The sequence below is a fragment of the Helicoverpa armigera genome, chromosome 6, assembly GCF_030705265.1.
Source record: "Helicoverpa armigera isolate CAAS_96S chromosome 6, ASM3070526v1, whole genome shotgun sequence".
Lineage (NCBI taxonomy): Eukaryota > Metazoa > Arthropoda > Insecta > Lepidoptera > Noctuidae > Helicoverpa > Helicoverpa armigera.
Window position 1 is genome coordinate 10,058,579 of NC_087125.1, and position 13,201 is coordinate 10,071,779.

Here is a 13,201-nt window from a genome sequence, read left to right on the forward strand (position 1 = left end):
ATTAGATTAACAAATGCACATACATACATATTGACATTATAAATGTCGTAAATATGTTCAAGCCTAGTTGCCTACCTTTAGCAAAGGCAATAAATATGTAACAGCCTTAATTAATAACTTTAACGAATGAAGACAAACCTGTATGAATATATTTTTATGCAATTCAGTTACGAAGTGGTGCAAATTTTCACGAGCATCATTGAAAAAAAACTTTAAAGGACCAAGACTCAACTACAACTGTGGAAATTGTCTATTAAAACAAAGTTAAAATAATGTGCATGTCTTAGGAAAATGGGTAGGTATGATAATATTTCACGTATTCTTTGATCGTTTTCCTACTGGATGGAGATGTGATTATCGCAGCCTCTATCTTGCTACAACTAACAAGCCCTAAACTAAACCACGCTATCAGGTGGAAACGTGTCTCTTTTGGAAATATTAGGTAGATGATTAGGTTGACACAAAAATATAACTTTTATTAAAAGGTTATCTAACAATTTCAATATTCGGAAGTATATCAACTGATCGACATTGAGGACATCATTTGGTGTGTAGGTACCTCCTATGACATGTTATCGGGAGGTCCATACACCTACCACCCAATCTGACATATACTCAAGTAGTCAGAAACAAATCAAAGCACAAACGTAGATCACCGAGCAGAATAATAACCAATCAGAGCGGCTTACATCTCCCACTACGCAACAGTTAACATGTCTGTAACGATCATTAACAGTGGCCCGGGAATTACAACACCTATCATAGATACGGATTGACTTGAGGCTATCACGGATTGATACAACTGACTACAAGTCTGAGTGACCTGATAGAATAGGCATAGATTGTACACCTCAATACCTATTCGATGATTATGTAGAACCTAATCTATACTTATATGAAGTACGAGCAGTTTACCCGCGGTTTCACCAGCATCCCGTGGGAAACCCGTAGCTGTATGAAATATAGCCTATATTACTCGGAAAGAGTGTAGCTTTCCCAGTGAAAGAATTTTCAAAATCGGTTCAGTAGTTTTGATTGCCCATTTATCCAGGAAGGCTATAGGCTACTTTTTATCTGGTTGAGCGGAGCAGTTCCTATGGAATGCACGAGAAGCCGATGGCGGAAGCCAGTAGAGAAACAATCATGGTATTTGTAGCTAAACGGATGTGCAATGTCTTTTCTACAGAGTACCTAACCAGTATAAACTTAGAACAACGTAAGACGCACGCTTCCAACGCGTGCTGAAAAGTCCCAGCACCCAATTGTTTTACATTATTTATATATTAGATGATTATATGCACTAATGGCTGATAAAAAGGTGAAGGAAAACATCTTGAGGAAACTTGGGCTATATAGTCTGAAATCACCAACCCGCATTGAGCAAGCGTGGTGATTAATGCTCAATCCTTCTCCGTGTGAGAGGAGGCCTGTGCCCAGCAGTGGGACGATAAAAAGGCTGTAACAGATTATATGCAACTTACCACGTGCGTAGTAGGTCGAACAACTGCACACTAGTTCGCTTTTCTCTGACACTTCAAAAACGGTCAAAGAACTTTTAATGGCGGCAAGTATGTACTTGCCCACGCACCAAAAAATATTTAGAATCATACCGTTCAGAAACTGCGAATAAATGTTCATGTATCAAAATAAAAGGTTGGATCACGAACCAGCAGTCATGTAGGATAATATATCATGGGTGTCTTTTAAAACCCATGGGGGTAATAGCCATCTAGGGTGGACCCCATCAGTGGCGTAAATATGTTATTTATAGATTCAATTTCTTTTCCATTTGTGTTTAATAGAATTTAAGTGTTTTCTTTGAGTTCCATTGCTGGTTCTTTGAGGTGTTTTCTTAATCAAATAAGTACCTACTTTCGTCATCAGATTTTTCGATATTAGGAAATCATTTGATCGGGTGGGTAATGGACGTGAACATACTTAAGTTAAAATAATATTGGTATCTGTCTTAGGGGAGTACATAAAGGTTAATCGATACATAGGGTTAGTATATAAAGAAGATTATAATGGGGAGTAAATAGGGAAGAACATTAAAAGAAGACGTTAGTTCTGGTTGTTACCAGCTATGCCCTTTTATCGGAATACTTAATCCATATTCGAATCAATATTTTAAGAGATGACTTGAACATTACTTAGGTACAGGTGGATGATAGTACTTAACATTAGTCTCTAACCCTTGAGGAAGTGGAGGCGCGAGGATATTATGATAAAGTTATCGACTATTTTCCGGCATTCACGGATGACTGGATCAATCAGAAGCAAATTGAGTAACAGCCGGCCAATTACTCACATAATTCCTGTTAACCGGACAGGAATCTGATGAAACAATTACCCACAGCTACAGAGAATACGGACTGCACCAACAATTAACTAATTACCGCCGATTTTAGGACACGTTATGAAAATATATTCGAAGGTGCGTAACGTGAATAATCAATAAGCGTGAAACGACCAAGGATTGTAAGGAATTGACAAACAAGGAGCGGTGCTCAGTATAAAAACGATAGTCGGGTTGGCAATGCATTATTACTGCACAAACAGTTTGGATAACGTTCACGGGCCCGCTGAACTTACCTGTTCATCATGTTCAGTTTCATTGCGGTAAGATATAGACATGTCTTCACACTACACACATGGGGTTTCAGGAAAAAAAAATGAAAATTGTTTATCTTTGCTATGTGAGTAGTGAGCGTGAAGATCTCGGGTTAGTCACGTCAAAATCAAATTAACTTGATTGATATATTTATGTTAGTTTGTATGTGGTAAAATGATTCACTTAAACTTTTAATTATATCAGTTACCAATTCAATCGGTCTACATGTAGGTACATCTATGATTGATTTCGTGATACATTGTACAATGCTTACAATACAGTTCAATATTCATGACACTAGTTGCTTCAGTATTCATACATTTGCATCTATTTTCAGATTGCTTGCTTGCTTGGTGTAGCAACGGCCGCTCCGTCCGACATCGGGGCTTTGCCCATCGCTACCGGCAGTATTGTAAGTATTACATACCATTGCATCAGAAAATATCGTCGTATGAATGTTCATTCAATATGAGTCATGTTTCTCTCCCCAGTCGATCCCGCGTTACGGCTTCAACTATGCGGTCAACGACCCCATAACTGGTGACCAAAAGGCACAAACCGAGTCTCGCGACGGAGGCGTCGTGAAAGGCTCTTACTCCCTCACTGAACCCGACGGTACCTTGAGAGTGGTGGACTATACCGCTGATCCCGTTTCTGGTTTCAACGCGGTGGTGAAACGTGTTGGCCCTGCGGCTCACCCACAAACCTTGGTTTCTGCGCCCGTCGTCAGCAAACAGATCGTGGCTCCTATTGCCGCTGCGCCGATAGCCGCTGCCCCTATCGCCACTAGTGGTTACGCAACCAGCTTAGTCGGCCTCGGAGGACTAGGTTTGGGACTCGGCAGCGGATTAGGCCTTGGCTTAGGCTCAGGCATCGGCAACGCCGGAATTGGCCTAGGCAGCGCCGACCTTGGCCTCGCTGGAGCCGGCATCGGCTACGGCGGCCTCGGCTACGGCATCGGAGGACTTGGCGGCCTCGGTGGATGGAAGCACTAGTGTGATAATGCAGGTGCCAGAAATTCCCTTACGGACGTTATCGCGACCTTACTTTCCTTTCGCATCTGAATGTTACCTGTTCATTAGGCGATACGAATAGTATAGGTTGACTATGTATTTGTGAATACTGAAATAAAATAAGTGTCACGGTGTATTGTGTTGTTTACTCTTGTTTTACGACCACCATATAATTTGGAACTCGTTGAAGTTGCTATGCGGAATAAACGTAGAGGTATATAAGACCTATATTTTTCCGGGTTGCTTGCGATTAGGTAATAATGTTTACGTGTTTAGGGCTAAATGAAACAAACGCATACATTTAACTACACAATTATATTTCATAAATACCATCGACACATTTATCAATCATACTTAAATGCACATATATTTGAGCGGTTACACCGTCCCCAGTCATAAGAATACACCGAGACAAGTAACGTACTTTGTTTATAATTTAGATATTTACACGAAATGCCCACAGATTAAACAATTGTCAGATACTCCGCTTTGTATGATTACGACTTGATAAAATTAATAATAATAACAAAATATACAAATTGTCGTAGCGTATTTATGCTACAGTATTATAAACTTTAAGATTTTGTCTAGTTGAACGGGCTTAACTCAGGATGTAATACAAGTTCGAAATAAAAAATATATTTTTGTGTACTTACGTGTATAGACGCGGGGGAACGAATGAGTTTAAGATATAACTGGAGTATCTGAACAGTAGCTAATCTGTGGTACAACACATTTACCTATATTAGCAGCAATAAAGTCGTGTAAAGTCGCTACGTGCCCTTAGTTCTGAGCCCCTCGCCGAACAGAATGAGGCAGAGTCGGTCCACTAGGTACGCGAACAGCATATCCGCTATCAATACTTGTACTAATATAATTCGGTACTGAAACAATAATTAAATATATTAGAATCATTTTTAAGATCTATTAAAAATATGCAGTAGATGTCACAGTTTCAGCAGATTTACACATCTGTTTTTTTTTTTTTATATACATAGGTACTCGTGGAATTTTGATGCAGTTATTGGAAACTTAACAAAAATTAACTCGCGTAGCAAAAAATATATATAAAGAGTGAGTCATATTTAATAATGTCGCACTATAGTTCGGCCGCTCAGAGAATGCGTTTCTGACACATCGCGATTGAACTGACGACGTAACTTTGTAATGGCGTTGCAGTACGATAAAAATATTTTTGCTGGTTGTTTATCGTTTTAACAATTGTTGAGCATTAAAACAACATTATTATATCAATAATAATCAATGAATGTTGTAATTTTGTGCCAAATTGAGTGTCAAATAACTTGGTAAACAATATTTTTCTAAATCTATACTGCGCTATTACAAGGTTATGTCAGCGCTTTATATTTGTAGTGCTGTGCTAAAAATAACAGGCAAGTATCGTAATCTGTTCTGGTTGATGGTTCTTATACAGTTATACTTATAATATAAAATAATACGTTTTGTTTTTCTTTTTAAGAATTTGAAAATAATGGACTATAGGATAACTTTTATGAAATATAAAAATAAAACTATGATCAAACTGAACGCGCGAAAGAAAGTAGCATTTTTATATTTAGGTTGAAAATGGTAACCCCAAATGGCATCATGGGCCGTCATTTTGTGACGCTAAATAGTCATTTGTTGTCGTTTCGTGCGCTAAGACTAAAACCTGATTTTGGAAGATTTTGACCGAGATATCAGGATTGATTCTGTTATTGATAATACCTAATATACACGTAATATACACGTAGGCGAAGATGATGATGAAGACACCACCTCCTCAAGCGAATCGGAGTCTGATTAACTTAATTCAATTCAATGTACTTACTTTATTGCATAGAAATACAGATTGTAACTTTGTAACAAAGAATAAATAAAACGATTTTATTATATGAATATTACCTTTTTTTGATTTCCACTTAAATAACTAAAATATAAATTTTAAATGATTCCGCCAATTTAAAACGAAAATAATCTTAAAATAATGCGGCGGTTTATTTTGGGGGAACGGTAACGAACTCAGTGTTATGTTGTGCCCATCACTAGTCCTGACTAACTGATAGGTGTCAGGAACGCATTCTCTGAACGGCCGAACTATAATATCAATAATTTCCCTCATATAGCAGTTTTTAGATGACCATAGCTGACATATCAGTAAAATGGCGTAACTGACTAAAAGCTTCAGGACTGTTAGAATTTGGCTTTCAGAAAGTTCAAAATAAGTTAGAGATAATTTTTGTATACTTACATCAGGTGGGAAATATACAATTTCGAACATATTGGAGAGGTCTGGGAAGATGCCGGCGGCTAGCGCTAGTACCGCGCCGCTCGATAGCATTATACTGTACAGCAGGGGCTTGTTGTCGCGGAGACCTTCCATGAACGGCTCGCCCTGGGGACAATAAAACTTATTACAGACTTTTGTACATATAAAACACAAATTTTGTACATGTATTCTATGTACAATCGGTCAAAAAGTGTCGACAAGGTTCAATTTTGTACGGACAACAAAAGGGGAAATCGGCCATGTTTCAACACGTTCGAAGACCATCAAACGTAATGTGTAGTGTGGTAGATGGTATATACTTATACCAATTTTTTGGACTATAGGTACTATGGCTACAATTATTATTGTAATCAATTATCACAGCGTGGAATTATATTTTCGAAAATTGAATCACAACAACCAAAACACGTTGGTGTGAAAGTTGGAACCAACTTTCGCACCAATTTGGAGCGGCCGTTAAATCGCACGCAAATTGGGAATTTGAAAATATTACTATCACACTTTGTTGCCGTGGGCAATGAAATCTTCGGCTGATTTACAGATTGTATAAAATAATGTGCTATCTACAAAATGTCGAGAAATTGGAAGTAATTTAAAATTATTTTTAGTGTTAAAGTACTTACCCTGTAGTTAATAGCAAAGGTGGATATCTGCAGAGACATTGAGATGATATAGACGGTGCTGTTGAGTAGGTCGGGCGCGAACTCTCGCTCCTCGTCCTCCGCTAAGTCCATGTCTAATTTAGGCTTTGTATCTCTGTAAATAAACATAGGTAAGTAAGTAATAATTTTTCATTTCGTTTCTACTATTTCAAACAAAGTTAAGATTAAAATCGCTCTCGCATTTGAAAGGTGCCTGGATATTCAAGTGTTACATTATTTAAATTATTATACATTATTATAGTTTCGAAGATAGGTTCTGTTCTGTATATGAGGCCATTAAAACAGTTTTAATATATAAAAAGTCTAACAAATACCTGACTTATATTGTTATGTTCTATTATGTAATATTTTCACTGTTCAACTAATATCAACTTTATCCCCATTAAAATAGAGTCCAAAATCATTTACCTTCCCGGCGACCGCGACGTAGCTTCGTGCACCAAGTAAATGAGACACAGGAAGTGCACCGCGAACTGTGTGAGCACCGTCATTATTGTGTATACGTTGAATATATTCGGGAGGGGACGCTGCTTCGATAGCTGTTTTAGCGGCTGTAAAACAAATATAATGTTTTAGACATGTTAAATTTTTAACAGTTACATTTCAAAATATTGTGTTCCTCATGCATTGGCGCAGAAAATTAGATATAAAACACTTTTCTAAAGAATAAATTTCCCCGACAACATAAGCGTAATTTATCCTAAAAATTGCTTACTTCGAAACTCGAACTTGATAAATTCAGAATCAACAGTTCAAGGCGAAAATTGAAAACAATTTGGCGATTGAAAACTGGCGTTTATGTTGTTGTTGAACTTGGATTTTTATCATCATTTATTTATCTGGCCAATAGCTTAGAACTTAATTAACGCTGTTGCTTTCGCTATTTTCTTTTTCGGTCAAAAACGTCTTTCTTTAGCATTACAAGTCTATAAATGAAAAAAAACTTGAATTAAATAAACCTTACCTTAGATCTGGATATAAACAAGAAACATGAAGCCAACAACAGACTCTGCAACGTAGCCTGAGTATCACTAAACTTGATGCCATCGAGGTACAGTACTGATTGACTGTACGCCAAGATGAGGGCGTTCAGAGCTAAGATCTTGAACATTTGTAGTGTCGTCACTAGAGTGCAGCGGCCTTGTTTGATTATGTGGCAGACTGAAATAGAGAAAATAATGAAATATATAATTGTTGACTGACCAAAAAAGTTTACATAATATAATCAACAACAAGAAAAAGTGATTACAATGAAACTTTGGTACCCAAGGTAAGATGAAACTTGTCTTATGGGTGTGTATGTACGCACACATTATGTAAATGGGTTGCCTTTTCTGCCTTTTGTAGAGAAACTTAAAGAGTCAATTTGTTAGTTTAAAGTTTGTATTCTATCTCTCAAAAAATAGTAACAGCAATACTATTTTTAATTAGGGATGTTGAAGGTGAATTATCAAATCTTGACGTCAATCATTAGTGTAAAAATCTCTTTGTTTTTTGTACCTACTCACTGAATTAAATTTTATTCTCATTTAACATTGCAATATCTGTCATTGTCCCGCCAACTTGACCCAAGGGTTATTTACTTTGTCTGTGTTTTTCAGACCAATTGTGACGAAAGTCATTTTATGCATCTAGTGATTTCATTTCATGTACGTACACTACGATATGCGACCGGGACGTGATAATGGGACAGTTATGAAATAAAAGTGGTAGTTAAGTATCAGCTATGTAAGCCTAGGTATATAATGTCTAGTTTGGTAGGTACATAATGTCTACCCCCCTACAGAGACCCTACACTTTTGTTTTATATTTTAGTTTTTTTTACTTAATGTTATGTTAATAACATTGAATTTTGAGTATTATTTAATTTTTATTGAGCGAGTCAAGGATTTGGAAACCAGTAGAAGACTTACTTTACATATTCCCCTCTATCAGCTTTTAATGTAATTTAGTATGAGTTTAAATAAAAAAACCACTTACTACAAAATATACTGGACAGTCGACTGGTGAACGGGGCAGCAACACTCGCGTCTCCCAACCTCACAAGCTGCATATCTTCTTCCTCTAACTCCCGCATGGCCCTGCGGAGTCGCGCGGCGGCCTCGGCTCGCGCGTCCGTGCGACTTGTCGTGCGACGCGGCGCTTCTTCCACCGCGCGTTCTTCTCGAACCTTCTCTCGTGGTCGCTCGGGTGCATTGGCGAGGATCGCTACGCCTACCTATAATTTGATACAGGAATAGTTTAATCGATATTTGGATGCGAAGATGATATCAATAAAAGGAAGAAAATATTTATTTTGTTATTAAAAAACAAGAAGATATAGAACAGAAGAAAAATCCGAGGGCACGATGATTAAACTTTTGATGAAATTAATAGATCTAGTAATGTGATCAGATACTCACATCAGCGTGTTTCAAAGCTCCCACGTCGTTTGTACCATCACCACACATGAGCGTCACGTACCCAAGCGAGTTCAACGTCACCACCACAAACTCCTTCTGTTTTGGCGCAAATCTTGCAAACACCTTTATATGAGGCATCAACTCCAGCAAGAACTTATGATGGTGCTCATTGAGGAATGTCAATCCCTCCCCTGTTATACACAAATCGAACTTCGAAGTCAACTGCTTCGAAGTCTTGAACGGATTCACTGGGAGATTCACTTCTTCGTCTATTGAAGTCCATCCCCACTTACTTTCACTCTCAGTTAGAATAAGAACTTCTTCCTTCTGAGTGAACTTCAGTTCTTTAGCAACGTGACACGCCGTCAGAGGGTTGTCACCGGTGATCATAACCACGGAATGAGAAGCATTCACGATTTCTGATATCGCTTTTTTGGAATCACTCTTCAAGGGACACGAAATGATAACAAAGCCAACAAAAGTCAAATCAGATTCGATATCTTCTCGGGACATGTCCCTGATCTGTTGGGAACTTAATTTGCCTAAATTCCTATATCCTAATGCCAGTACTCTCGCCCCTCTTCGCGATAGAGTCAGGTAGACGTGATCGTAATGACTGGGAACCTCTTTGAGCATGGTCTTTATAGTTTCAGGTGCACCCTTGACACTGCTTATGTAATGGGTTTCCATAAAACCTCGCTCATTGACCTGATAGCCTGCTATCACAGACATTCTTTTGAGAGCACTCGAGAAGTGGTTTCTGTGAACTATTTTCAGTCCTGGTGATTTTCCTTTCTTTGGCACGACAGCATCTCCTTTGGTCAAGTTCCATTCGGCAGCTTTTAGTGTAGCTTTCTCTAAGGGGTCTCCCACCACGCCATCGTCCAGTTGTACTAGAGAATGACATGACGCCAACACTTGTATAGTCTCCATCGGTGCTTGGGATAATGGAATGACTGTAGCATCTTTGTGGTCCTCTATGCCGGCCACACCTTCTACAACTAAATTATCACTCGTAAGTGTACCAGTCTTATCGAAACAGCATATTTCTACTTTTCCTGCAAATGGTATTCTGAAAGGTTCTGTACAAAATACTGCTAATTTTGATAAAGATAATAATGATGTGTTGACTGCTAATGACAACTCTATTGGCAGTTCAGGAGGCACAACTGATGTTAAAATCAATGTGCATTCTAAAAATAGTTTGTATCTATTCCTCTCAGGATCTTCACAGCCCTTGATCCAGACATACGCGGCCGCGGCGATTGCGAAGATAAGCAAGAACAAGATAAATCCGAATGTCTCAAGATTGTTGGCTGTTACTCTCTTCACACCAAACAGAATAGTTCTTAAAAGTTTTCCTTGTGATGTATTAAAGCCGTTGCGAATAACATATCCAATGCACCCATTGTCAGGCGCTTTAAGAGCTGATGAGGTACTTTTGCTAGGAGAGGAATGTTGAACAATCTTTGTTCCACCAAACAACATGTGTAGCTTGCCATCACCTTCAGGGTCTAAATTTTGTTTTAAATTCTTCTCATTATCTACTGCTTCTTTCATTTGAGGCACACTTTCACCAGTTAACATGGACTCGTCTACTATGCATGAACCTCTGAGGAGCACAATGTCACAAGGTACTAGATTGTCGTTGGTGGATCTTATAAGAGATACAACATCTCCTGGTAGGAGCTGATCACTCATTATCTGCCGCCACCTCCTATTTCTATAGACATTGATATTGTACGGTTTGTTTCCCATCTTTCTGATCTCGGCCATGTTTCGCAGTTGTTGTTGTACTAAGGTGCATTCAAACGTGACAAGCATAACAAGGGTGAATATGGAGTAGTACCAATATTTGTCTAAACACCAGAGTGCAACACAGAATACTTGGAATACGAAGAAAGGTGCTGTTGCTCTTTCCTTGAAGAGTTCCATGAACTCGGGAACAACCTGTAACAAATATGTTTCTCTACATTCACTCTTTCATATAAGTATTTTTGGAGTTGTGCTATTCTAGTGAGTTTTTTGGAAAAATGCCTGGCCTTGAGAAATTCTAACAATACAACAGTCACACATATGAGGTTTGGTAGGTACTTATTTAAATTATAAAATCAATAGCGTATATGTCACAGTACAGAATTAGATATAATCCAATAAAAAAAGTGTATTAAAAATAGAATTGAGTGAGTGCCACTGTATAACCTTCATATTTTCTCATGCTACTAATTTAATTACATTATGTTACTATGTTGATGTGTGTGTGTATGTTGTATGAAAGACTTTCATTCCCACACATATTTATAAATTGTAGTGTTATCAGAACACATTGTTAAGATGAAAAGACAATTGCCTTGCTGTGTTTTGTTTCAGAATATTGTTTATGAAGAATAATATTGTAACCAATTGCTCGGGTAACTGGGTTGAGGAGATCAAACAGGCAGTCGCTGCTCGTAAAACACTTTTACTCCACTGCATACAGTCAGACTGGATGGTGACCCCAACATGGCTAGGCAGATGATAATGTATTGTATCCAGCTGTGAATTAAATTGTTTTCCAGTGTGTACCAAGTATTTCATTAACTATTTAATCTGACATTAAGTTGCTGAAATGTGCAACAAATTGTTTGCAGAACCAGAATGAGGGTTTTCGATACTTTTTCTGCCGCCAGGCGGCGCTTCGTATGCGTCAGGTCCAAACAGCTGTCAAATAGTATGGCATTGTAGGGTCCGAACTTATTGTTTATTGAAATTCTGTTATATTGGAAGTGTTATTGATTTTATTATGGACTACGGTCAGAATAAGGTTTCCAAACTAAAAATTGAGCCAAGAGAGAGGGTGCAAAAGTCACTGGTACTAAGGAAAAGCTTGTTAACACAATATGATTTAGTTTTTTTTATTTACTCAACCTCAATAGTAAAACAATAATGCAGTGCTTTAATTATAAAATAAAAAAAAACACTAAAATCGTTCACTATTCATAGTAAAGATAAGCACTTTGACAGTTACCTGGACCTGACGACTCGGTGCTGCCACCTCGTGGACGCCATTTTAGAAAACCCTCATTCTTATTATCAATTATAATAAGGTATTAGATATGGTTCGCAAACCACAAATAGTTGTAATCAACTGTATGGTAATAGACACGGAACCTTTTCTGAATACTAATGAGTTTGCATAACTGAACATTATGTGTATTCTCGATAGACAAGTATTCTCTTTACAAATCATGACTTACCATTATCATTTCATTCTTTCCAAACTCCTTTTCTGCAATATCAATGGCTTCATCGTCCACATAACCTTTGGAATCCATATACTCCTCGTAAGTTTTACTAATTGGGAACTCAATTGTGTGAAAAGACTTCTTGTCCCAGTCGTAAATGTACTTACTCTTTTGAAATATAAACCACACATCTGGGTGTATACTACCCTTTTTGGTTGACTAAAATCAATACATATTTAAGTTAGAAAACAGTTGAGCGATTAGACAAAAATGGTATAATGTATTCTCATTAACAAGATTGTAAAAATTACCTTAGTATGATGGAGTTTAACAATTTCAGAAAATCCATTATTCGATGTGGGAACAACTTTCACTATCTCAGCCTGGATTGGGTCTTTAACCTAAAATTGAAGCAACAAATGATGTACAAGGACATACAACAGTTACATCTACAGAATTGAAAGATGACAGTCAATTTGTTGAGCACAACATGTGTGCTACTTACCGAGGAACACGACAGGAAACACTGAATGTGGACGCTCCAATAGCAACAGAGACATATGAGAATTTGTATAGTAGCGACGACCACGACACTCACAAACCCAGCTTCAAAATTTTCCTCGAAACCATACACAACGATCCATGAATAAAACACTATTGGGTATATTATCAAAAAAGGCAGCACAGTTCCTTGCAGAACAGTCGGGACCGGCTTGAAAAGCTGTGTATATTGAACTAAATCGTCCAATGACGACTGCATCTTATTGGATACCATTTTATAATCCTATTACACTCTAAACCCGTACCAATATATCACTAATGGCCTTTTTAACTTTTTGACGTATAGTTATACATAATTTATTCATTCATCACAAGAAACTAATTCAAAATATAAATAAAATTCAATTTTATTGAGTTTACTCAACTTGACAGATTGACAATCAAGCGAGGAGGGAGGGAGGGGCTTAGCGGAAAACCGGAAAGAGTTTGCTGAAGAAG

The 13,201-nt window shown here is 37.7% G+C and overlaps 2 protein-coding genes across 2 annotated transcripts; one reads left to right on the forward strand and one right to left on the reverse strand.

Annotated features, from left to right (window-relative positions):
* The first annotated feature begins 2,190 nt into the window (after positions 1-2,190).
* Positions 2,191-3,760, forward strand: LOC126057035 (larval cuticle protein A2B). Its single transcript, XM_049852193.2, has 3 exons — positions 2,191-2,619; positions 2,949-3,023; positions 3,103-3,760. The coding sequence occupies exons 1-3, from the start codon at positions 2,602-2,604 to the stop codon at positions 3,604-3,606; spliced, it is 597 nt and encodes a 198-aa protein (XP_049708150.2). The 5' UTR covers positions 2,191-2,601; the 3' UTR covers positions 3,607-3,760.
* Positions 3,761-3,920: 160 nt separating this feature from the next.
* On the reverse strand, positions 3,921-13,175 carry LOC110371049 (endoplasmic reticulum transmembrane helix translocase). Its single transcript, XM_064035101.1, has 10 exons — positions 12,708-13,175; positions 12,514-12,603; positions 12,215-12,421; positions 8,979-10,928; positions 8,557-8,794; positions 7,541-7,737; positions 6,985-7,127; positions 6,538-6,670; positions 5,876-6,019; positions 3,921-4,508 (listed from the first exon to the last, which is right to left on the reverse strand). Exons 1-10 carry the CDS (start codon positions 12,975-12,977, stop codon positions 4,398-4,400), a joined length of 3,483 nt encoding a protein of 1,160 aa, XP_063891171.1. The 5' UTR covers positions 12,978-13,175; the 3' UTR covers positions 3,921-4,397.
* Positions 13,176-13,201: the final 26 nt, after the last annotated feature.

Bases quoted from the DNA above. Each gene is read 5' to 3' on its own strand.
- LOC126057035 (XM_049852193.2), top strand. The intron at 3,024-3,102 runs GTAAGTATTACA...TTCTCTCCCCAG, and splicing joins CCATCGCTACCGGCAGTATT to TCGATCCCGCGTTACGGCTT.
- LOC110371049 (XM_064035101.1), bottom strand. From the start codon at position 12,977: ATGGTATCCAATAAGATGCAGTCGTCATTGGACGATTTAGTTCAATAT. The intron at 7,738-8,556 runs GTAAGTGGTTTT...TCTCTATTTCAG, and splicing joins ACTGTCCAGTATATTTTGTA to TCTGCCACATAATCAAACAA. The intron at 6,020-6,537 runs GTAAGTACTTTA...TATTGTCCCCAG, and splicing joins CCTTTGCTATTAACTACAGG to GGCGAGCCGTTCATGGAAGG.